The sequence below is a fragment of the Pyricularia pennisetigena genome, assembly GCF_004337985.1.
Source record: "Pyricularia pennisetigena strain Br36 chromosome Unknown Pyricularia_pennisetigena_Br36_Scf_13, whole genome shotgun sequence".
Classification (NCBI taxonomy): domain Eukaryota; kingdom Fungi; phylum Ascomycota; class Sordariomycetes; order Magnaporthales; family Pyriculariaceae; genus Pyricularia; species Pyricularia pennisetigena.
Window position 1 is genome coordinate 45,174 of NW_021940925.1, and position 23,972 is coordinate 69,145.

Here is a 23,972-nt window from a genome sequence, read left to right on the forward strand (position 1 = left end):
AGGATTATGGAATTAGTTGCCAAACAAGACTTGAATAACCGACTGGGTCATTATCGGTCGGTTCCATACGACTCCACGGCCGGAATGTCCTTATCGGGCTTGACAAGCTTCGATCCTATTAGTTCTGACGGCGCTACAGTTATTACTCATAACTCTTACTCGACTGATCATTTAAATGCTAGTCATGGGACTGAAGGAGCATCTATATGGGAGAATAACGTAAAGGCAACTTCGGCCGATAAGACCTTGCCGACAGCACTACAACCCACGAATGGCAACATACCAAATGTTCCACCGGTTGTTTTCAACATCTCACATACTAACGATACCGATAGGCGCGACTTTTGGAGGTCATTACCGATTCTGCACCAAAGCCTTCGTGGCGAATGTTATTGGAATTTTAAACGGTGGCAACAGTTTTGATGTGCTTCAATAAGGAAAACGAATTTATGGCTGTAGGAAACTATCTGAAGGTTGAGTTCTGCGGTGAGTTTTAGTCACGATTATCAACTCCAGCGTCAAAAAACCCAAACTTCAGAAGCGGCCACGGACTGGCAGCGCGGAAAAGAACAATAGGTTCCACAAAAGGCTGAGGCAGCTGTCACTATTTTGCGCCAAATAGAGAGTCCAAACTTGAAAGGACGAATAACGATGAATGTTTATTATGTCGTGGAGCCCGCGAGGAAACGATTGAAATAAAGCGGTATAACAGCTTTGTTTGTAAGCCTGCCGCCAACCTCCCCTTGCCCGGCGATCTCAATTTTAACGGCTAATGTGCTTTGAGTGGTGAAATAAACGGCATCAGATACTATAATAAAGATTTTATTTGCGTCGCCAAGGAGGTCTCCATTAAGCGCCATAATCCGTTGGGAAGCAAGCAACATACCGGGACCTCCATGCCCGGCAGGGAGAAGGACTGAGTTACGCGAATTCTCGAGATTAGGGCCGCTGACGAGCACCACGTATACGCCCGACTTTTCGAACACAGTATGGATGGGAAAAAAGTATCCCAGTGGTCGGCGGCCGTACCACGGCCAGAGCGAACTGATCGCGTCTAATCACAGCATGACCTTTCCTGTAATCCTTGCTTCGATGTGAATCAGAAATATACCAACGAAACGGTCGTAGTGGACTAGATGGCGTAATATATATGCGTCCAATGCAGCGGGGTTGAAGCATGTATCCAGCAAAATAGTCGTCTATACTGCACACTGCCACTGTCTCCCACGGTACGGTCCCTGTTTCTTGTTTTGCACACCTTAGTGAATGCAGTTTTATGATTTCGTTTAATTGGTTCTCCATTATAAACGTGTTTTTCCGCATAATTTCGTTCCATGTTAGTGCAGATTTACAACGAAGTTGTTTGCAGTTTCTGTAATGACGGCTTTGTTGCAAGATTTTTCTTAACAAAAACACGCTGCAAATGGCAGCTTTGCAGTCCCACTGGGGATGCCTTTATCAGCTGTGCGTCCCTCGGAGAGTACCTTGTTATTTTTGGTGGCGAGAGGCAACGAAGTTGCCGGTCTATGTGCAATGTATTCCAAGGTCGCGCAAGCGAAGCCCAACACGCCTTCAGTTCACAGTTTGCTACCACGCACCACTACACTAATCACACGAACCACTGTGTGTGAACCTCTGACGCGGGGAACTGCCTCTGGATCTTTTTGCAACTCGCAATCGTGCAAAGTTTTCGATTATGCTCCACTAGGAACATTTTAATACTTAATTACAAACCCCCGGAATTTTAAGTTTGCCAATACGTAAAAAAAGGAGGAAAGAAAGATGGAGCTTAAATGTAATTCGTTTCAAGGTTGTAAATACTTGGGGGCTGTGCGTTGTGAGCCCACTCAAAAAGGGGGTTACAAAACCATAATTTTCGACCAAACCGTAAGCCACCCCTCATTAGTTTTTTAGCTAAAAAATCGTTAACAAATCAACTCGTACCGCGTGCGATCCCGTTTCATATTACCACAATTGCATTGACCGCAAATAAAACCGTATTATAACGTTCCCAAAATCTCCCGCTATTTTAAACGCCCGCTTACACGCCAAATATTTCGAGATTTATTATAGCAGGGCGGCAATCGCGCGGGAGGGCAAACCCGAACCAAAATCGATCCGGGCGTTTTATAAAAGGCACGGTTACCCGTATTTAAATATCTAATAATATATGCGTAATTTTTCATCAACGGTATTTCTGTATTATCGGTACAGCGTGGCGGGCGGCCGTTAACGCTGTTTAATATTAAAAATCAGATTTTCGTTAAATATATTGTGCAATTTGATAAATTCAGTGCATAAACGATTTACAATACGTAATATTTGCGGCCAATTTAATACGTTGACTACGTGTACCGTTTCGTGGATTAATCCAAAATAATTGGTACGGCCGCTGGTTTAAAAAATACCCGGAATTACGATTTACCAAATAATAACCCGTTAAAATTACTCGTTTTAACTGGGAATAATAAATCGATTTTATAAAAAGTTGGTATCGCCGTACGGCGGTTCGTGCGGTAAAGTTTAGGATTACGGTTTTAACGGCCTGGAACGTTAACGAATACGGTATTAAGATCGGTGTACGAAATAGCCGGATACCGGTATTAGTCGTAACGAAAAAAGGTATTAAAAACCACGTACCGCTGATCCAATTAACCATAAAAATTATTCATTAATAGGTGGTGGTAACGTTATTGGGTAATCGTTACCGCTTTTTTTATATTTTTACCAAATGGCAAACGAGCAATTGGTTTAATTTGGATTTATTTGCGGGGATTGTTTTTACGCGGTTTAAAACCGGGTTTTCCAACGGAAATATTTAACTTATTTGTATATAGCATTTTAATTGGTATTTGTGGTTAGAAACCGCTACCATGCAATCGAGCGGATTTTTTACGTTAAAAAGTAGTTTGGTTATAATTTCGACGTTAAATTCGATTTTGTAAACCACATTACAGATAATATTGATTTAAATTTACGGCGGGCCAAAAATCGTATTTGGAGGTGGTTTTTTCTCGACGGCTTTACCGGCTATTTTGGTATGAATATATGTAATTACTATTTTAAATTTATTAGCGGAATTGTTATTTTACCGTTTTATTGAACGTATTCTATGTAACCTATGGACGTATCCGTGTTTGGCTACCTGAAAAACGAGTTGCAGGCGGTTTTGTATAAATATATAAATACTGATATTCCGGCTTTTACCCGGTTAAACTTCGTTGCCACAATTCAAATAAATGGTTTTCGATTTCCGGGTTAATTTAGCGGTAAATTGATGTATACTTACTTATTTAGCAGTACTCGTCAACGGTTTCCACAATTCGCCATACGATAAACGGTTTTTAAAATACATGTTTATTTCCTGTTAACGGCATTAAAATGCTCGCCAAATTACTTGGCCACGCCGCAGTAACAAATATACCGCGATACCCGGACTTTTTTCCTACCGTTAACCGATTTTCACGGGCCAAATATAATGTAAACCGTATAACAGTTAAAGCGCATTACTTTAGTTTATATACCGTTGATGTTGTGTTTAATTTATAAACCGTTAACAACGAGGCGATTGTTTTACAGTAACGCGTTGCCTAAAAGCAAAAGAATAAGGAAAAAACACCTTTAACGCGCTTTACGATATAAAATTAAAATAACTTTGAAATTACAAAATAACCAATTCCAAACCGCTAATACGTTGGAAAATATGCGGGCCGCACCCGAAACCAAATAAATGTTAATCGAGGAAATAACCTTATATTAACAAAAAAAGTTAATTAAAATATATAATATAGGTATAAAAACTTGGTTTTTTAACGCTGGCGAAAAACGCAGGGCATGTGTTACGACCAGGATTGTAGCCGACACTATTGGGCAGGAGAGGAGTGTTAGAACCCAGGCGGGATTTAGCGGGAACCTCGAAACACGAACAAGGACTAAAACACACAGGGTCACGTAACGATAAAATAAGGAACCCTAACCCGATTACCGGGCGGAAATCATCACGGTTATTACCAAAAAAGTGATCACCTCTGGCCGTAATTACCCCAAAAAGATTATAATTATTTACACAGAATAATGACCTAATTATGAAAGGTTATATTTATTACTATGTAAATAAATTCGATTTTAGGATTGCTGAGCAGCAATTAATTTTATATTCTAATTAAGCTTTAAATTTATTTGAAAACGAGTATAATTTTACCCCAATTATTGAAAATCCCAATTACCCAATTTAATCGTTCAATTGTTTTAACCCATTATATTTTATTTGAAAAACAGGTTACCCGATACCTTGGTGGTAGAACTTTAACTGCTCCTATTTAATATTTAACCTTAAAATATACCGAATAGGATCGCCGAAACGATATTTTCCAACAAAACCACCCCTTAAACCCCTTTCACCATTATTGCTCCTGCCAACGCTGACGCCTTACGTTAAATAGTCGCGACGTTCCAGGCGGAAAATCGACATTTCCAGGAACGAATAACCGAACAAATTAATTGAATTAATAAGAATTATATTAAATACTTTTTACCATTATTTTATAATGGTATTATAGGTATTTTGCAGGAATCTTCTACAGAAGCCGGGGCTTATTTTCATTTTAACGAGGATAATTTCGATAATAACGCAAATAAGGTTATATACGCAATTTAGTTGCTAAAAAGCAATGCGTTCGCCTGGTTCGAACGAACCCCACGAAATTATTGTGAGGAGGTTACGAGATAGAATAAGCTTAATCTTAAACGCGGGCAAAAGTGGATCACGTATAAGGCTGATGGAGCGTTGAAATGGCAGATAACCGTCTATTAGCGGGTAATAGAGATAATATATTGTTGCATAATCGATTCGTTGAATCGTTAAATCGATGAAGGTTATGGAAAATAACAAAGATGATAAATCTAAGGCTAAGTTGTGAATTACGTGTTGGAATCCGTAGGTGCAGATTTTCGATCCGGATGTCCGGAATGCGGGGTCACGTCCCGTGACTTGGCCTTATTCATGTGATTAACCTGCCGACCTATTGAGCCTAACGGCCTATTGTGCTTATGCATGCACAGAAAATCTGTGACCACAACGGGATTCGAACCCACGCACTTCAACAACGTATATATGATACAGATTATGGTAGATGAGCTATACCACTAAGCTAGATTATACATAACGTATTTGTTTTATTGTTGAAACTATGAACAAAGACGTGATATATAAAGCTTTGTGTATTAACGCGTATACGTTTTATTTGTTATTTATTTATTTATTCGATGGAGGGTGACTGATAGAATTAACCCGTCCCAGCCGTTATAGGATAATGCAGGGTAGCTAATAAAATCAGCCCTGCGCTAGCCATGTTCACAATTATTTGGACTACGATAAGGAAAGAAACCGTAAAATTAAAATTGACCGCATTTTCGACGATTACGAAAATTTCGAAAAATGTTTTAAAGAAATATTCAGTAACCCAAACGAGGAACGCACGGTTAAACGTAAATTAGTGCCCTTTACCTAATCCAAAACGGTATCCAAATATATTAGTAAGTTTCGACAAATTACCGCTAAATTATTATAGGGCCCCGAAGCTTTAATAGCACATTTTTATGCGGGATTTAAGGAAAAGGTTAAAAACGAATTTTAAAAAAAAAACGACCCAATATACCAGCAGAATATATGGAATTCGCGGTTAAAATCGACAACCGATTTTATTAACGAAAATTGGAACGACGCGAAAAACGCAGCGTATAAGGCCCAATTTTGCGACAAATTAATATAGGACGCAAATATTAATACCTCAAACCATTTCGTAAATGTAATATTTTTTACGGAATATATAGCGGATTTATGGACTTTAACGCGATAAAATATAAAAAACTTCGCAAAAACTCCAAAGACGGTAAATGTTTTAAATGTAATAAGCCGGGATATATCGCCAAATTGTATCCCAGAAACGTTTTAAACTGATATCCCGATTTTATAACCGGATACCAAGATAATACCCCCGACCCGAATCCAGGAAATTACGAGGATTAAACGCCACCAGTTACTAATAAATATAACCGGATTAATATAAACTAAGAAATTGGATTATACATTACGACGATAATTATATAACTTATAATAACGCAAAAATAGATGCAGCCTAATACCCGCAAAAATTTAGGAACACCCGGACCCTAATAGTAGGAAACCGCGTATTTATTAAAATTAAACTACCAGAATACTTACGTAAATAAACCGCCAAATTACTTGAACCTAGGGAATTAAATATTTTAACAAAACTGAGACTAACACTTTTGGAATAAGCCCACCGTATCTGAAAAGTTTAATATATCCTATTAAACGAATCCAACAACAAATTAAAAAACGAATTTTACGCAAGAAGGTTATACCTGTAAACTTATATAATATAGTAAAGGAAAATAATTCTCATATTTATGAAAAAAAAACTTATCGAATTATACCGAGGCCACCAATTAATGGAATTCCCCGGAATGTTATTTCAAATACAGATATAACTCCCCATAGGACCAATTAATCCAATTTTCAGAAACCACCCTATTTTGGAAATTAAATATCCCAAAGATTTAAAAGTCTTTTGGGCAAAATGTTTTCGAAACAATTGCGGATTGCATTTTAACAGGAAAATGATTAACGACTTTTTCCCACGACGACGCAAAAGAATAAATATCCACTAAGTATAACGTTGGGCTCCACATCTCCGACCCCCCTAAAGTCCGGCCCCCTTGAAAAATGTAACGACGAAATACCCCTTTTATAAACCGATTTAAATGTAAACCTATCAACGCACAATAATACAATCATTGTCAGGCTCTCCCGGTTCGCTAACCTCTTCTCCATCGTTCAAATCCTCTAAACAGTCCCTATTATTTTCCTGTGCTTCATAAACGTTTTTTTTGCTGACCAAAAGCTCGTTGGGATCCGGAATTACCCTTTTCCTTTTGACCGGCCGTACCGCCTCCAATTTTGCTTTTAACAAACTGATTTTTTGCTGAGCTTCAGCCAATAAGATATCCTTGGTTTCGAAGCTTTTTTGGACTTTTGCAAACAAAAGCCGTGAAGTGGCGTTACTTTTTTCGGACCGGGAAATTTCCTGTAGTTGAAGTCGAATATCTCGGGTCGTTTTAGGGGTTTTCCAAATAAGTAAAGATTGGTCGTTAATTTTTTGGTTTGGGCTTTCCGGTGTTTTATCCCTTTGGAAGCCGTTATTTCTACCTTTTTCGACGTTGGCGTTGCTATTTTCTAATAAAAACGGGTTTAAAAGTGGTTTTGCCAAGTTCACCGGCCATAACCCCGTCGTACGCCAACCAGATTGAATGGTTTTTGCTATAAATGCTTTTGATCTGGCTTTTCGATAGCAAAGTAGAAAGTTTCGTTTCCCAACAACCGTTGAACAGCAAAACTGGTTTACAAATCCCAGGTGACGTCGATAAGCTTCCTTTAACGGCCCAAAAACCGATAAATCCAACGGTTGAAGAACGTGCGACGAATGAGGAGGTAAATATAAAAGCTGAATATTATTTTGGAGGCAAACAAGCATAAACTCGTCGCTGACGTGTGATCCGTGGCCGTCGAGAACTAATAAACGCTTTTCAGGAGTTAAAGGTTGGGTATTTGGAATAAACACCTTTTTTAACCATTCGATACCTGTTTCATTATTTGTCCACCCGTTTTCTGTTGCATGAAATTGCCAGGTATCGAAAGGACTTAAATCAGCTGGAAACCATTGTTGCTGTACGTTTTTCCCCTTAAATATAACGAGGGGAGGTATAACAGCCCCCGTAGCTGATACACATTCGATTATGCTCGTCCAACCCCGCGTTCCAGGCTCTTTTCGCTGTAATGGCCGGATTTTATTACGCCCTAACACCAGGCCATTAGATCCTTTGCCTTCCATTATACCTGTTTCGTCCATATTCCAACGGTTGGCCGGTTTTATAGTATCGATAACGGGATTTTTCAAATAGGACCACCAAGATTTAATTACCTCGGTTGTAGCCCCATTAACCCGGGCATTTTCTATTCGCCGGGGCCTTTGGGTTTTCAAAATTGGATATCGGGCTATAAAACGGCTAACCCAATGTTTCCCAAGGCTTTTTCTTTCTCCGGCGGCCTGAAGAATTCGTTCCGCAAAATAGCGTAGTTCTTGATGCGTTGGCGGAAGGCCTAACGCGGCCTGCGCAAGTACCCAATCTGCCAAATAGGTCTCCTGCTCCTGTGAAAGCCTTTGACAAAATCTTTTCGCTTGTTGAATTGACTGGGCCCCCTTTAAACGATCGTGAAGGGTACTCCGAGGAATACCCCATTTTTGCGAGGTTTTGTGAACTGATTTGCCATTTCTTATGTCAGAAATGGCAGCAAGAAGCTGATTTTCAGTGTACTGTTTCATTGGAAAGTTTGGAGCAAGAATCTTCAAAATGCAAGTTCTAAAGTGAAAAATTCGTCTAGATATTTATAAAATAAAACAAAGGGTTGACGTGGCTGAGTAGATATTTTTAGGGGCCGGACTTTAGGGGGGTCGGAGATGTGGAGCCCAACGTTAAAACTGTTCAGGATTTATTGGTTGGATTTGAAATTAAAAACAAGAAAACATTTTATTTTTCCAAATGTAGCCGCGCTCTATTTTAAATCGAATATTATATTGAACGATGGTATTGTAATTATAACACGCACTAATATGTCCGGCAAAAAGGAAAACCTTTTCGTTTTGTAGAATCTCGCATTAACAGTAACATAAATTTGCGTTCAAAAAATGGCATAATAATTAACCGAAGACCTGTTTTGGCAAACAATTCAATATTGAGAAATCTAGTTAAAATAAAATTTCAAGTTCTAACAAAAAAGGAGTAACGTGGTTCATCAGGACCCCGGACATATCAGGACCCCGGACATTTTTCAACCCAGTTTCATCCTTTATTTTCCACACGTGTTCTTTCCCCCAACAGTAATGGAATCATCAAATTGCGAAGCGCGAATCATTCTTGCTCTAAATGAGCTCCGATCAAGCAAAAAGAAAAGCATACGAAAGGTTGCATTAATATATAATGCCCCAAAATCGACACTACACGACAGAATAAACGGCATCGCTTCTTTGGCCAATCGTCGGCCAGGCAACCAAAAGCTAACGGAAAGGGAAGAGGAAGTAGTTGTCCAGTATATATTGGACCTAGATTCCCGAGGGTTTCCAGCCCAGATCGCTGATGTGGCCGCAATGGCCGATCATCTTCTCGCCGCGCGGGACGCGCGACCGGTTGGCAAGCAATGGGCTTATCGCTTCGTACAACGACGCACAGAATTAAAAACGCGTTTTTCTCGCGCTTACGATTTCCAAAGAGCTTTTTGCGAAGATCCTGACGCGTTAAACGCGTGGTTTCAATTGGTGGCCAATATGAGGGCCAAATATGGCATCCAAGACTGCGACATGTACAACTTCGACGAAACCGGCTTTATGATGGGCCAGATTTGCGCTGGAATGGTCGTAACTGGGTCCGAAAGACGCGGAAGAAGGAAAAAAGTACAGCCTGGCAATCGAGAATGGGCAACTGCAATTTGTTGCATCAGTGGCGACGGTTACGATATTCCCCCGTATATCATCGTCAAAGGCGTTTACCATTTGTCCAATTGGTATACAGAAGGCGGTCTTCCGGACACGTGGCGCCTCAAACCCACCGTTAATGGATGGACCGACAACGAGACTGGCCTCGACTGGGTTCAGCATTTCGACAACCATACAAAATCGCGGACAAAAGGCGTATATCGGATGTTAGTGCTCGATGGGCACGGCAGTCATCGATCCCCTGAATTCGAGGGCTATTGCAAAGATCACAATATTATTCCACTTTGCCTGCCTGCTCATTCATCTCATTTAACCCAGCCACTTGATGTCGGAGTGTTCAACGTCCTTAAGCGGGCGTACGGTCAAGAAATTAACGACTTTATCCGGGCCCACATTACCAGCATTAGCAAAGTCGAGTTCTTTTTGGCTTTTGCAGCGGCTTACAAAAAGTCAATGACAAAAGAAAATATGGCCGGGGGCTTTCGAGGGGCGGGAATTATCCCCCATAGCCCGGAAATGGTCATATCTAAGCTGGATGTTAGGCTACGGACGCCGTCACCTAAAGAGCTTGATTTTTCCAGCACCGACACCTGGGTCTCTCAAACACCGCACAACCCGACAGAAGCCGTTAATCAATCTACCCTTGTTAAAAGTCGAATCAGCTGTCATCAGGGAAGCTCGCCAACGCCTATTTTTAATGCTGTAAAGCAGCTAGCAAAAGGGTTGGAGTCGATTGCTCATCGAACCACACTTTTGGAAGCGGAGAACCGCAGCCTTCGGAAGGCCAACGAAGCGCTTAGCAAGCGGCGCAGGGCGCAAAAAACACGTATCCGCGAAGGAGGGTCATTTACCATACAAGAGGGTCAGAATTTGCTTCAATTAAATGGTGCCGATGGTCTAATATACGAAAAGAAAGATGAAAATGGGGAGGGGAGTAGTGCGCAGCCGGCGACTAAACGACGTTGCGGCAACTGCGGTAAACCTGGACATAATGCACGCACCTGTCAGGAGGATGCAGAAATGTCTGATGTACATATATCCGATTGCATTGAGGTAAATTGAACAACGCTGGCGTTGCAATTGAAATTGGAAGTACTATTGTGCAGGAAGAGTGTCCGGGGTCCTGATATGTCCGGGGTCCTGATGAACCACGTTATATTAATGCTAAAAATATATAAAAAACCTAATAAAACGAATATTAACATTTTAATAGCGTTTTATTTCCATTCGAATATTTTAAAATATTAAAACGTAATAACGATATAAAACGGCGCACAGCACTTATTGGTACAATGCATCTAAAAAGAATTCGTGGAAAAATCCGTAAAAGATTTCAACAAATTGATAAATTTTAAAATCGGCGTTGGGTTTGGGCAGGCGATAAACGAGCTAAAATCCAACGAAATATTGTTGTTTTTGTTCACGTAAAACCCAATTTAACCAAATATTTGCTATTTTATCTCAGGCTCGCATGTAAGAAACATCCAGAAAGGTCCGCCAGAGATTACTTTTATTGTGTTTTTCAAAACAAATAATATATTTTTATCCGTACAGGAGGTCGACTGTGGGCTGCTTCTTCCTCAGAGTCCTGAATGGCGTCACGCATACCAGGCCGTCGTTGGGCATTGTGTAAGTCTTGGTACACCTGGCGCTCGGCGCTTCCTTCCACACCTTCCTGATCAACATGGGTGGCCTGTTCATCGAAGGTGATCACCCTCAGCGATGGATGCGTGTCAGTCACGACATACCCGAACAAGTAGCAAAACACGTACACCTTCACACCGTCGGCCTTGAGCATGAACTTGCCCGAGTACGCTGATATGCCGTTCACATTTACAACGGCATGGTCCGATTGACGAACTGCAGATATGACGTCCTGATCGACGAATCTCGACATAGAGCTGACGGATCCCACTACGGATATCGTATCGGCACAGATCCTCCTCAAGTCGGCGTGAGTCGTCTTCTCGAGTATTTCGACTTCGCACGCGTAGGTGAACGAGGGTGTGTGTACGCCGTCCTGCACCTTCTGGAGCCCGTATCGTCTCGCTATGATCCTCACCTTCGTGTTCGACATCACCGTGTCGCAGGACAATTCGACTATGACGGACTTGTATTCCGACCTCACGATATGGCCTGTGAAAGGGAGCTCGTACGACATGGCAAGCACGATGCCGGGCGCGATCTTGTACGCCTCGACGGGGACCTTCACGACCTTTTCGCCGCTTAATCTATCCCTCACCTTCGCTCTTTTGTTCGCAGGCAATCCCGTCCACCAGGAGCATCCCTCCTCCTCACCTCGCGCCTCTCGGCATTTCCGAACACACCCTTGGTCATCTTCTCGAAGGCCCTGCGAAACGATTCCGGACCCGATTTCAGCTCGACCTCCAAGAGCGGAACCGAGGACAGGGATTTGATTATGACGGCGTTCACGTTGGGAGGAGGGACCGTGTTCATATACCTGGTCGAATCTCCCGACACCATCGAGGCTGCATCCGAGAACTTGTTCTGCACCGTGTGCACCATATCGATCGGACTCTTGCACTTGCACAGGAGTGGTTCGGGTGGTTCGTCGAGTCCTAGCCTGACGTGGACAAAGTCGGCCCGGTCCACCGTTTTGGATCTGCCGCACACTGTGCATCTCGACGCGGAGCTTGGAGACGCCATGATCTCGTTGGTCGTAAAGCTTGCTGCGAGCAAGTGTTTAGACCGAACCGTCGTACTATCCGAGCTCGGGTAACCGCCGACGTTATGGATCGCATCAAGCGGGTCATCAGACCGGGCAGGATGACCACGACGTCGCCCAAAGTCGTGAGGTGCACGTGGACCGTGATCGACACTGAGAAGTTGGCGACCGAGAACGCCGCCATGGACCAGATTTCGTCATCGAGGGGGTGCTGGATGCACAAGGGGTGCAAGGGACACCTAACCGTCGATGAGGACATTGGTACGTATTTGATACCGTACGGGTACGCTGCAGGGGACGAGCTAGTCCAGTCAGATGGGTTCGTCGTCAACAAGATGGTGCTGAGCGGCGACAAGGGAATGAGCGACGTGGCGGATTTCTGCTTCAGGAGGTTATCCGGAAAGAAGGGGATACTCCGCAAAGCATGCAATGGGACCAGGCCAACCAACTCGATAAGGCTTCTCCTTTCACCACCGAGCGACGGGATGGAATGGGGCACCGTGGACTTTCCCAAGCAGGTTGCCGACAAAGGTAAGTTCATTTATGTGTCGCAGGGTGGGGTTTGCCCCATGAAAAGGATTAGAGATGGCGATTTCGTTGTGTTCGGAAAATGTCCGTCACAAGGTGCAGATAGTGCCCTTCCTGTGAAGGTAAGGATAACGGACGAGGATACCTTATCCGTCAGGATACCCCTGGAGACGTGCAAGCTTAACAACGCGGACTTTAATAGCGATAAGGGGTGGTTCATACTCCCGGCGACGGACGCATTTATAGCGGAACTCGAATCCCATTGGAAAAGGGTGTGGTATTCGTCGGGGGTACGGTGCATAGCAGACTCGGTCGAGGCTCACACACCAGAGCAACCTGCCAACCACTACGTAGACCCAGTGATGTACAGCACGATGACGTTCGATTAGATGTCCACGCACGGCGGTGGCGAGATGTACGACTCCCTGATGCTGAAGCAGAGATCGTGGAAGGCGATGTACGCAACCATGAAGAGCACCCCGTATTGGGCCTCGTTCGTGGAGAGATCTAAAGCCGGGAAAGTCAACACGATAATGGGAAGGTTCGGTGTCGCAGGGCCCTACGGCGCTATAAGGATGGGAATGATGCTCGGCACGACCGTGTCCACCACGAACTCAATGTTCACAGTAGCATCTCCGTCCGCGCCTCTCCTCCCTATCGTGGCAGTACCCCCTGGCACATCGCCTGTTCTATGCTCATCCGCCATGACGAAGCTGACCAAGATAATGTACCAGAGCGGGATAAACACCTCGAAGCACGGTGCGTCTGGGGCTACTATGTCGGAAATGGAGTCGCTGCTAAAGGAGTTAATGGCCTGCTATACGCTGTCGAATTCAAATGGGTTTCCCAGTCCCACCATGGCTACGGTGGACGACGCGATTTCGAGAGACGAACTGTGCACGAACTTGTCAGCGCTGCAGACTGTGTGCTCGGGAATGAGCCCACTCACGAAGTCCGTCATGTTGGTGTCAATGGTAGAGACGATCGATTCCGTCGACCTGTCACCGGCCGAGAGGATAGCCGCATCTTTTTTGATATTGTTCCTGTCTGCGAACGTCGCTTCAATTATGGATACCGACACGATATCCACGATCTATGATCTATTCGCTCGGTATCGACTGGTACTCGTCGGTGACGTGTTCGGACATTAGGTGGATCAAGAAGGTGATAAGAGACGAGTCCAAGTACCCAGGCATATCCATGTCGATGGACATCAACTTTGTCCTGCCCTCGATTGCGATAGGTAACATGAGCGCATTATCATTATCGATGGGGTCCGCAATTCCTACCAACGCCGCGCGCACGCACATGTACTATCACCAACACGTCGACCGCAACCAGCTACTAAATGACTACGAAAACCGAAACGGCACCGCCATCACAGGAAGACTGCGTACACGTACTAGTTAGGGATGCACATGTAGTAGTAGTAGTAGTAGTAGTAGTATTATTTAACGCCGGGCTCGGCCCGGCTTGTTAGCCGGCCGTTAGCAACCTCCCGAGGGGTATCTCGGCGCGCGTTCTATCTTCTTTATTTACACAGGGGGAAAACAAGGAGGGCAGAGGCGGATCGTGCCTGACCGGGTTCGGGCCCGGTCCTGCTTAGGGGGATAGTTCACTGACGCGACCCCGTGCCTAAGGTGCACGGAGGGTTCGTCTGACGGCTTGTGCCGTGGAGTATGGGTGAAAAGGCAATAAGTCTATTCCTCGTCTGAGTTCGAGTCGCTTACGATCGGTGTCCCTAGGCGTAAAGTGCGTTCGTGACGCGCGGGGCGCTGGCGGGCCGCTCTGGGGCGGGCGCTGAAGTAGTTGGTGGCTATCGAAAACGCCTCAAAGCTTTTCGGTTGCCCGAAGCTTATCTGGAAGAATTTGCGGCGTTGGGCGCGGTTTGGCGGCCCGACCGGCCGGTCGTCATCAGGCCACGGCCAGTTTCTCCACACCGCCCGCGAATAGCGGCAGTGCACCGGGTGCTCAGGGGAGGTCCGCTTCCAGCACCAGGCACACGAGGTGTTTGCATCCTGGTGGTTGAAACGGTCATGGTAGGCTTTGAAATCGCCGTGGCCGGTCCTCATGGCCAAATAATGGCCCAGTAGGGGTCTTGGCAAACGCAGTTCCTCGGGCTCCTTTCTCGGTGTGTATTGGAGTTTCCATTCCCTATATGCGGGGGACCGTTCACAGAGTTCTTTACGCCACCAGTCCTTTTCTGTATTCGAAAGAATGGCTCTGAGGACCGTGCCGGCACCGCTATACGTGGTTTGCTGAGCCCTCGGGTCTGGGTCCGGCGGTCCGGCGGAGCCGGCCTTGGCCAGCTCGTCAGCCCGGTCGTTTCCCGGGATTCCCTGGTGCCCAGGGCACCAGCGGACCCGAACCTCGGTGCCTTGTTTTCGAAGTAAATCGACAAGGTTATGGAATTCCAAAAAGGCCCATTGGGACGAACGCGGCGCGTCGCCTCTAAGACCCCAAATAACCGAGGTGCTGTCCACACAAATCCAGATCCGGGCGCCTGGCTGGGCCCTGGCTGCCGCCTGTAGCCCTCTTAGGGCGCCAATCGCCTCGGCGTCGAAAACGTGGCTTTCCGGCGTAATAGATGCGGAGCCTGCAGCAAATTCCAGGCCCGCCCTAAAAACGGCCCATCCGTACCCTATTTGGACGCAGTTATTTTCGTGTTTTTCCGAACCATCCGTATATACCACGATATCGTCAGGTGATACCATGTCCAGCCATTCGATAAAGCGGCGCGCCGCTTCCTCTTTTGGGACTCCTCCGGTGGGGTCAGTGCGAGAATCCGGGGCATTGCGAGGTGCGCGCAACTCTAATCTCCGGATCCGCGGGAGGAGTTGTGCAGCCGTTTGCAGGGTCGTGGCCGGCTGGCCTGGGTTGCGGGCACGAGGTGTTTCACGCAGGCGGCTGACAAGGGGGTGCCCCTTGTCCGCGAGCCTCAGTCGGGCGCCGTATTTCAGGCGGGTGTGGGCCAGCGCGACGCGGGCCGAGGGTAGTCCTGCGTCCCTGAGGACAGTGGACGAGGGGGTGGTTTTATACGCCGGGAGGATTGCCCGTGCCGCTAAGACCAGCGGTTTGTTCAGTGCTTTGAGGAGTCCTCTTTGCTTGTGCGCTGGGTTGTACCATGCCTCGGCTGCGTAGGTGGCCGAGGAACCCACGCATGCCACCGCTGCCTTGCGAAGTGCAGCCGCAGGCGGTCCGTATCTTACTGCCCCAAAGCCTTTGAGGTGGGCAGCGACCGCCATTGCTTTGGCAGCCCTTTCGGCCACGTGGCGGCGCCCGTCCAGCCGCCGGCTGAACCAAAAACCAAGCCAACGCATGCCCGGGTACCGCTCGGCCCCGGAGGCGCTTTGTCCGCGTCGGCCGCCCGGCAGTTGGACCGGGGTAACCGTTCTACCATTAATCCGGATTTCCGGGTTGCGACCGTGTCTTTTCTTAGTGATGTGAATCACCTCTGTCTTTTCCGCTGCGAAATGGATCTTCTCTTCCGCCGCAATTTCGTGCATATCCCGGAGTTTATTTTCCAGCCAACGTACGTTCTCCTCCAACGAGCGTGACGATTTCCATGTGAGCACGTCGTCTGCGTATGCCAATCGCCACTCCGCACCGTTTTTAACGAGGTACGCCAAATACAGCATATATAGGATCGGGGAAAGGGGAGACCCTTGCGGGGTGCCGCACCCAAGCCGCCTAAAGCCCGTGGTCGTACCCTCCAGCCGGACTCGGGCCTGGCGGCCGTTTAAGAAGTTAATCACGAACCTGAGGAGCATTTTACTGAACCCGAGGCTCCGCATTTTCCGTATTAATCGCCCATGGAGGAGGGCGTCGAAGGCGCCTTGGACGTCGCATGCGACAAGGGTAACTTCCTCCCCGCGAGCTAAAGCCTGCTCGATATCGTGGGCGAGGGCACAAACCAGATCCGTCGCCGATCGCTTGGGTAGGGCACCGCCGTGGGTGCAGCTAAGGAGCCCGTTGCCGTGTATGGCCCACGCTATCCGGCGTGCAACGAGCCTTTCGAGGCCTTTTCCGATACAGGAGAGGAGGGCTATAGGCCGCCAAGATCGAACGTTGCTCCGGTCTTTTTTCCCCGTTTTCGGTAGCATCGCGACTTCGGCCTTCTTCCAAGGCGCTGGGAAATGCCCGAGTTCCAGGCAACGTTGGTAGAGCCTGCGCACCGGCTCGGCCAACGAAGCCCATCCGGCTTTTAGTAGCCGGACGGTAATTCCGTCGATGCCCGGGGACGTGCTCGTGACCCCAATGCAGGAGCGCTCCGCCTCTTCCGCACTAATCTGGGTGTCCCAAGGGATTTTAGCCTCGTCCGGCGACCAGGCCTCCAAAGGGTCTCCCTGCAGGTCATCCTCCGCCGAAAATCGGCCAAGCACCTCCCGTTGCAGTGCCTCCGCTTTTGCTAAGGGCTCGCTCACTTGCTCGCCGTTAATAACCAGCGGCGGGGACCGGAGGCGTGGTCCGGCTCCCAGCCAGCCCACCATGTTCCACAAATCCTTATCGTCGCGCAATTGGTCAATCCGGTGCCTCCAATACTCCCGCTTCGCGGCCCGCACCCCTTTCGTGTAAGCTTTCTCCTCGGCAGAGGCGTCTGTCCTATTTACAGCGCTCCGTTTAACCCGCTGAAATTCGGTCCAGAGCCGTTGGCAGTTTTCGGTCCACCAAGGAGCCGATCTGCCCCTTTTTCCCGCCGGCGTGCCCACGACCCACGTTACTTGCTCCCATAAAATTGTAAATTCAGCTACCCACGCGTCCAATGCGTAACCATCGGCCGCGGATCCCGGGTCCGGCATATCTTGCATGCCAAAAGCAAGTAGCTCCGCGAACTTTGGTAGCCGGTCGTCCCTAACCGAGACGTTGACCGCCTCCGGGCGCGGGGCGCCGCGCGTCCGCAGCGTGGTATAAAGAGATTCGTGGTCGGAGCCTGTGTAAAAACTGCTGTCAACCACAGTTACTGTGCTGGGGAGGTTGGAAAAAACCATATCCAATAAACCCCCGTCGCGGTGGGTGGGCACGCCGATATTTCCTGTAAAACGCATGCCCTGGGCTTGCGCCCATGCCGTCAGTTGATCCCCTCCGCGTGCGTCTGTGCGGCCTGGCTGGTATGCAGCAGCCGCTACGTTGAAATCGCCGCCTAGCACCGTGGGTCCATTTGGCACGGTATTGCATACCATTTCCAGCGCGGCGTTAGTACCTGCAGCCCTATATACGTTAATAAACAGTATTCCGTTAATTTCGAGCCAGAGTACGTCCCGCGTATTTTGGCCCTGCGGCAAGCGTCGTTGTACGGCCCTTAGGGCGGCCCCCTTTTTTACGTAGGTGAGCACCCGGGGCCGGAGCCCAGTCATGGCTTCGTAAGTGTTGGCGTGCCATTCGTCCACTGGCGCAAAGACATCATAGCCCGGGTGCGTTTGTGTAGTCGTATTTAGCCCGCACCATGGCTCTTGGACGTTAACCAGGTCCACTTCCCTCTGGTGGCATAACTCCAATAGGCTCAGATGCACACCCATCCTTTTGCCTACGTTGGCCCAAACTACGTCGAGGCGTTCCCGCTGCATGTTGCCGAGCGAATATTTCGTCATATCAATCGATGGGTTGCTTCCAAGTTTGTCACATCAGCGGGGCAAGGTTCGGCAGCCGCTGCGTCCTCCTCCATTTCGGCTGCCCAAACGATTTCGTCGTGCACGCGTTCCTGTTCAGCCTGCAGGAAGTTGCGGATGTCCGCCCCTGCCGCCTCGCATGGCCGCGCTCTTTTATTTGAAGTGCTCGATCGGGAGCTCGAGGTTTGCGAATGCTGCGATGAAGTGCTTAGGACCGGGATTGCAGGTGCTGGTTCTCGGCGGGCCGTCTCAGCCCGGTCGTTGATAATCGCGGCACGGTTGGCACGTCCGATTCTGCGGATCCCCTTTAGTTTACGCTGTGAAGGTCGTTCAAGCTTCCCATTTACCACCAAAGGTCGGGCAGGGCAGTTTTCATGTCCGGATGGGAAATGGCCGTGGCAGTTAACGCATTTGGGGGCTGCCTTGCACGGCTCTTCCTCTGTCGCATGTTTTGCTTCACCGCATATGCCGCAACGCGCTTGCCGTACGCAGCGACGTATTTCGCAATATCCCTGGCAACCATCGTGGTGGTGTGTAATTTTGCGTGATTTTTCAACCTTCCGCGCACGTTTCGACACTCCGAAAAGCTGAAAAGGCTTTGCGGGTTGAAGGAAGGACACTATCCACGTGCCCTCAGCCGTATGCGGGTCGTAGCCATGTTTGGAAATATGCCAGTTAATTGGCTGCTGGCCTGCTGCCACGGTAATCTCCTCCTGGATTACATCATGTACGTCCTTTCTTCCGTCCAGGCAATTGAGCGTTCGGGGCACTCCAGAGACGGCGTATGTGTGCCAGGTTGTCGGGACAGTGACTTCCCGCGCGTCCAATGCGTCCATAATGGCCTTGACCGCGCTGGGGTTAAGGAGCTTTTGCCGTGTTTCCTCAGAGGCCACCGTAACACCCCAGCCCGTGGGGATGCGCTTGGCGTTTGGGATTTCACTGTGTGGCACTGAAACCAATTCGGCCAATTTGGTCGTTACCGCGTATGGCTCCCTCGTCACCATCCGCAGTTTGTCATTTACGCGGATCAGGATGCGGTTGGACGGTTGTTCTGTCAAACGTTTCGGGGCTTGGGAGCGGTCCCGGCCCGATTGGGAGGGAGCTGCGGAGCTGTCAGGTGCATTGCCGGGCATCGTACGTATCGGGTACGAGCGCGTGGCCGGGGTTAAAATTCGCGTTGGGGCCGCCGCTGGTGGCGTGGCGGCTCGCTCGGCCCATGTGACCGATTTGTTAGTGGGCGTGCCTCTGCCTTTAGAGGCCGACGACGCCGTGCCCGTCCTTGTAATTAAGATGCTGCGCCTTTCGCTGGAACTGGTCGGCGAACGCGACGGGGAGCGCGAGCGCTCTTTTTCAGGGAGGGTGCGACTGAGGAACCAGCCGCTGATCACATCGTCAAGTTCAAGAACAATTCTCCTAAGCGCGGCGTCCTCCGGGGCCTGTAAACTTTCGAGCTTGGCTGCAAAGACCTCTTCGAGCCAGCTGCCGACTGTTTCCACGTTTTCCAACTCCTGCTGCAGTGTTTTGATGGCCAGGGCCGGGAGGCTGGAGTACCTTCCGCGGCCGGCCGGCTCAGGCGCGTTAGCGGTGCGCGTGTCGAGAGATACGTGTTCCGACTCGGCCTGGCCCTGCGGCAAAGCCTGCGGCGTGCTTTGCGGGCGCGCGCGGCGGTTTGAGACCTCTGGTGAGGCCATGACGACCGGCGCCCGGAGGGCGAAAATTCTTCAGCTGTTAAGCTTATTGGTGTGTTTGGGTGTGAATCGCTAACAAAGGTGGGTCTGACCCATGAATGGTGGAGGATGATGTAGGGATGCACATGTCCGAAGGATATAGGAGTACCAACTTCAGCACAGCAGAAACAAGAACGCAACCTCAGTAGCAATCATGTGCAAGTACGGAGTCGGGATCTGCGTCAAGTGCCTGAAAAAGATTCGAAGAGAACCGTACAGGAGTGCGAGGAGTATGACAAGTTTGCGGAGTTGCACAATCGCGACAACAGTGAGATCACACCATTCTCGCGCGAGTGGGTGACCAAGCACACTGGTAACGGCATCGATTCGTCGATCGTGATGGCGAGGCTTCTCTTCTGCCCCAACTGCAACGACGGCGTCGACGGGAAGGGCTACCATGCACGTATCGGACATCTGTCCCGCATGGTTGACAAGAACACATCCGACCTCGCGGGGTCGTTCGTCCTCCAGGGTCTCGATGGTGCTGACATCATGCGTTGGGGTAAGCGCAGACCGTCCGACATCGGTGCGACTCACGAGAGGACTTCCAGCGAGCTTCTCGAGGTCATGAACATCCCGATCAACTCGGAGGCCAGCAGATCCATGGCTTCTAGTGCTTCCAACAGGAACAGAAACGCGCTCAACTCCATCCACGAGCTCACCGCCACGTCGGAGATTCCTCCTATCGAAGCACTCCCATCTGCTGTCACCGCGAATGTCGGACGGAGCTAATGCTCGCGCACTAGTGGTAATTCGGTGGGTTTTCGTCGAAATAACCGCCACGAAGAGGATCTATAATGCAGGCGTATCCGCTCTCCTCATAGTCTCCAAAAACAGCGCAGGCTCCGACTCCATGACCTCCTTCACAGTCTCTACCATGACGGAACACATGCCCTGCATGTCCTTGGGTGACCCACACAGTTGCATGGACCCGTTTCCGAACAAGGTGAGAGACGTGGCCGTGCCCGTGCTGAGGTTGGGCTGGAACTTCAGCTTGGTAAACGAGCTCGTAGCTACCGACGAGGTCACGCCCGACATGGAGCAGATCCTCCTCGAATACGCGGATATCAGGGTAACTAACTCTGGAGTCAGCATCATGTGCGAAATCCTCGATCCTCTCGAGTGCACTCCGAAGAATATGCTGGATCCCGGAAGGATGCCCGATATGATCACGCTCGACACAACCGGCTCCAGTGTCCACATCGTAACCAGAACGTTCTTGCTTTGCCATCTGCACACCGGTATGAGCTTCCTGAGCGTACCTTCGACGACCGGACTGCAGCCCATGCCCACCTTGAACGAGGACACTATCGACTCCGTGAAGCAGTCCAAGCTCGGGACTCCCCTTTGCCTCATGAGCGCCGAGAGGTATTCCTTCGACTCCATGGGCTGGAAGTTCCTGTCCAGCTTATATTTGAACATCGAGACTATGTCCACTGCCCTCCTTTTCCGGTCCCTCTCCTGGTGGGCGCTGCTTCTCGTACCGTTTCGCGCTCTGCAGCTCCGGTTTGCTCGAGTCGTCGAATGACCACTCGTTGTCCATGGTCCAGTACGTGTTCGATCCTGTGTAGGAATGCGTGGTCTGAGGGTCTTGTTACCATTTAAGATCTTATCTCTGCACAGCACACGTACCCACACGCTACTAAGTACGAAACCATGTCGATTATCAGGTGCAACAACAAGACGACTGCCGAGCAGGTGTATGAGCTCTCAGTCATGATGTCGGACATGTCGTCAGGCGAAACCGCATACGAATTTCTCGAGATGTACAAGGCTGTCCTGGCAGAGATGCTCACAATAAAGGCAATCTCCGAGAAGTGCAAACATTACGCAAGCAAGTCCAACGAGGTTCGCCATGACGCAGGTCGTGTCCATGGTCGTATACACGAACTCAGAGACGGAGGTCGCCATGAGGGTGTACGCGGGTAGGAAGTCGTCCATCACAGTCGCTGTCGATAGAGATCCGGTCACGACTCTGCATTCGGTACTGGTGGGGAATTCGTACAGTAGGTGCACTGTGGTCGTCAGAGGACGCGAGCTTGTATATGCCGTAGCCCAAAACCTTATTCGAGTTTTTCTTCTCTGTCAGGTTCTCCTTAGGGATTTCACTTACCATCTTGGACACAGTCGCCTCCGGAATCATTTTGGATAACCTGTACCTTATGTACGTCTTAAGGGCGGTCATTTTGAGTATCGAGCACCAAGCCTCCCACTAATCCGGCGTAGGAGACACCTTCGCAGTCGGATACATGGTGTATATCGCGGAGCCCCTCCTCTTTACCACGATCTGCGCCGAGTCGATGTACGGAACCAACTGCGATATGGGATGCACCATGGCCTCCGGTACGTTCTTGGCAGCGGCTTATAAAGGTATATTGCAATATAAAAAATAAATTGGAAAACAGAAAAACATGTAAATATTAATATCCGAAATTAAATCGGTTTGAATTACGTTTAACCTTTATTTTTAAATATATTTCGGATGAAATCATATCAGTATATAAGTATATTCATATTTATAGCGAAATCGGTTTCGCTCAATATTTAATAAATAGTTGTAATATAATAATAAAAAACAATGCGCGAATCCGAATACTCAATTAAATAGGGGGAGTGTTATAAAATACAATAAACCATATATAACGTCCGTTAATTTCAGTAATTCTTTCAATTTAATACAAATATATAAAATAATACTTAAAGATACATAACTTTTGTAAGACGAGGCATATGAAATCTTTTCCAAAATCATATACTTGAATCCCCAATAGTAATTTTTTAAAGACCATATGTTCAAGCACAACAGACGAAAAAAATAAATTTTAAATTATTAACTGGAGCAAAAACGCCGTAACCGTGAAATTATTTTATATTATTATATTATTAATATTATCGTAGTCGGTTCCTACACCAAAATACCCGTGCAATTTAATACTACGCCTATAGGGGTTTATTGCAAATTTGCGAGGTACAATCTTTACGTTGGGAAAAGGTAAGTTCCTGGGACGTAAATCAGGTGACGTAACACAAGAAGCATCGTCGAGCCTATATTCACTATCGTGCTCTGGAATGGGCCCGTCATTTCTAAGGGAGCTAAAGGTGGGACCGGGTCGTATTCTACTATCACGTTTTTGCTGGTAGTAAATGTCAGGTGGGAACCCGATAGCCTGGCGGTATGGCTCGGCAGGAGCCTCCTTAGCCCTACTGGAGCCTTCGGGATACTGAGGTATAGGCACAGCAGTGCACTGCTTGGGGACACGTTTTCCGGAGCTCAAATTTATTATCCTAAAGCTCTCTTCTCCTTTATCCATAAAACTTACGAATACATTACTTCTAATTCCACGACGACCACCCAACACCATAATAAACAGTTCGTAACTACTTCATCAGTGAATTTATAGTTGAGCTCCATTGCTTTGGCTAGTTTTATAATTGCGGCCTTGTTTGTGCTCCTGCTGGCCACACTGCCTTTAAGGTACATCGTCGAGGGCTTAGTGATACCGGGCTCCGGTGGCAGCTATATAGCGGAATTGTTGTCCACCGCAAGCCAGAAGCACTAGAGGGTTCGACCTCAGTACGTCTCTCCAGTCCAGCACTGTTTTTCACTCGCTTACCGGTACGCTGCGCAACCTCGGGGCAAAGCAGAGCTCAACACTGCAACACGCCACTCTGAAGTCCTGAGTGCCGTTGTTAATGGGCGTCGTTGCTATCCTGAGCTCCCACGAATTTGGGACACGAGGATCGGAAAGCAGTAGTACCGAACCCTATCGTATATTTCCGGCATATAATCTACCAAGCTCCAACCAACCAGTACAACCATATGGCCTCTTTTAACTATTACGTGGTTTAAAAA

General features: G+C 48.1%; 4 protein-coding genes across 4 annotated transcripts; 2 read left to right on the top strand and 2 right to left on the bottom strand.

Moving 5' to 3' along the window:
- Nucleotides 1-11,114: 11,114 nt before the first annotated feature.
- Nucleotides 11,115-12,239, bottom strand: PpBr36_11066 (uncharacterized protein; the record flags this gene model as incomplete). The annotated part of the gene is made up of 3 exons (XM_029898170.1): nt 11,115-11,247; nt 11,321-11,803; nt 11,896-12,239. 3 exons carry the CDS (start codon nt 12,237-12,239, stop codon nt 11,115-11,117), a joined length of 960 nt encoding a protein of 319 aa, XP_029743483.1.
- An 84-nt stretch (nt 12,240-12,323) lies between these two features.
- PpBr36_11067 (uncharacterized protein) lies at nt 12,324-20,851 on the top strand (the record flags this gene model as incomplete). Its single annotated transcript, XM_029898171.1, has 4 exons — nt 12,324-12,789; nt 12,889-13,076; nt 13,176-13,545; nt 20,319-20,851. 4 exons carry the CDS (start codon nt 12,324-12,326, stop codon nt 20,849-20,851), a joined length of 1,557 nt encoding a protein of 518 aa, XP_029743484.1.
- Nucleotides 20,852-20,911: 60 nt separating this feature from the next.
- PpBr36_11068 (uncharacterized protein) lies at nt 20,912-22,454 on the bottom strand (the record flags this gene model as incomplete). The annotated part of the gene is made up of 5 exons (XM_029898172.1): nt 20,912-21,508; nt 21,604-21,682; nt 21,945-22,134; nt 22,233-22,272; nt 22,353-22,454. 5 exons carry the CDS (start codon nt 22,452-22,454, stop codon nt 20,912-20,914), a joined length of 1,008 nt encoding a protein of 335 aa, XP_029743481.1.
- Nucleotides 20,973-22,048, top strand: PpBr36_11069 (uncharacterized protein; the record flags this gene model as incomplete). The annotated part of the gene is made up of 2 exons (XM_029898173.1): nt 20,973-21,445; nt 21,790-22,048. 2 exons carry the CDS (start codon nt 20,973-20,975, stop codon nt 22,046-22,048), a joined length of 732 nt encoding a protein of 243 aa, XP_029743482.1.
- Nucleotides 22,455-23,972: the final 1,518 nt, after the last annotated feature.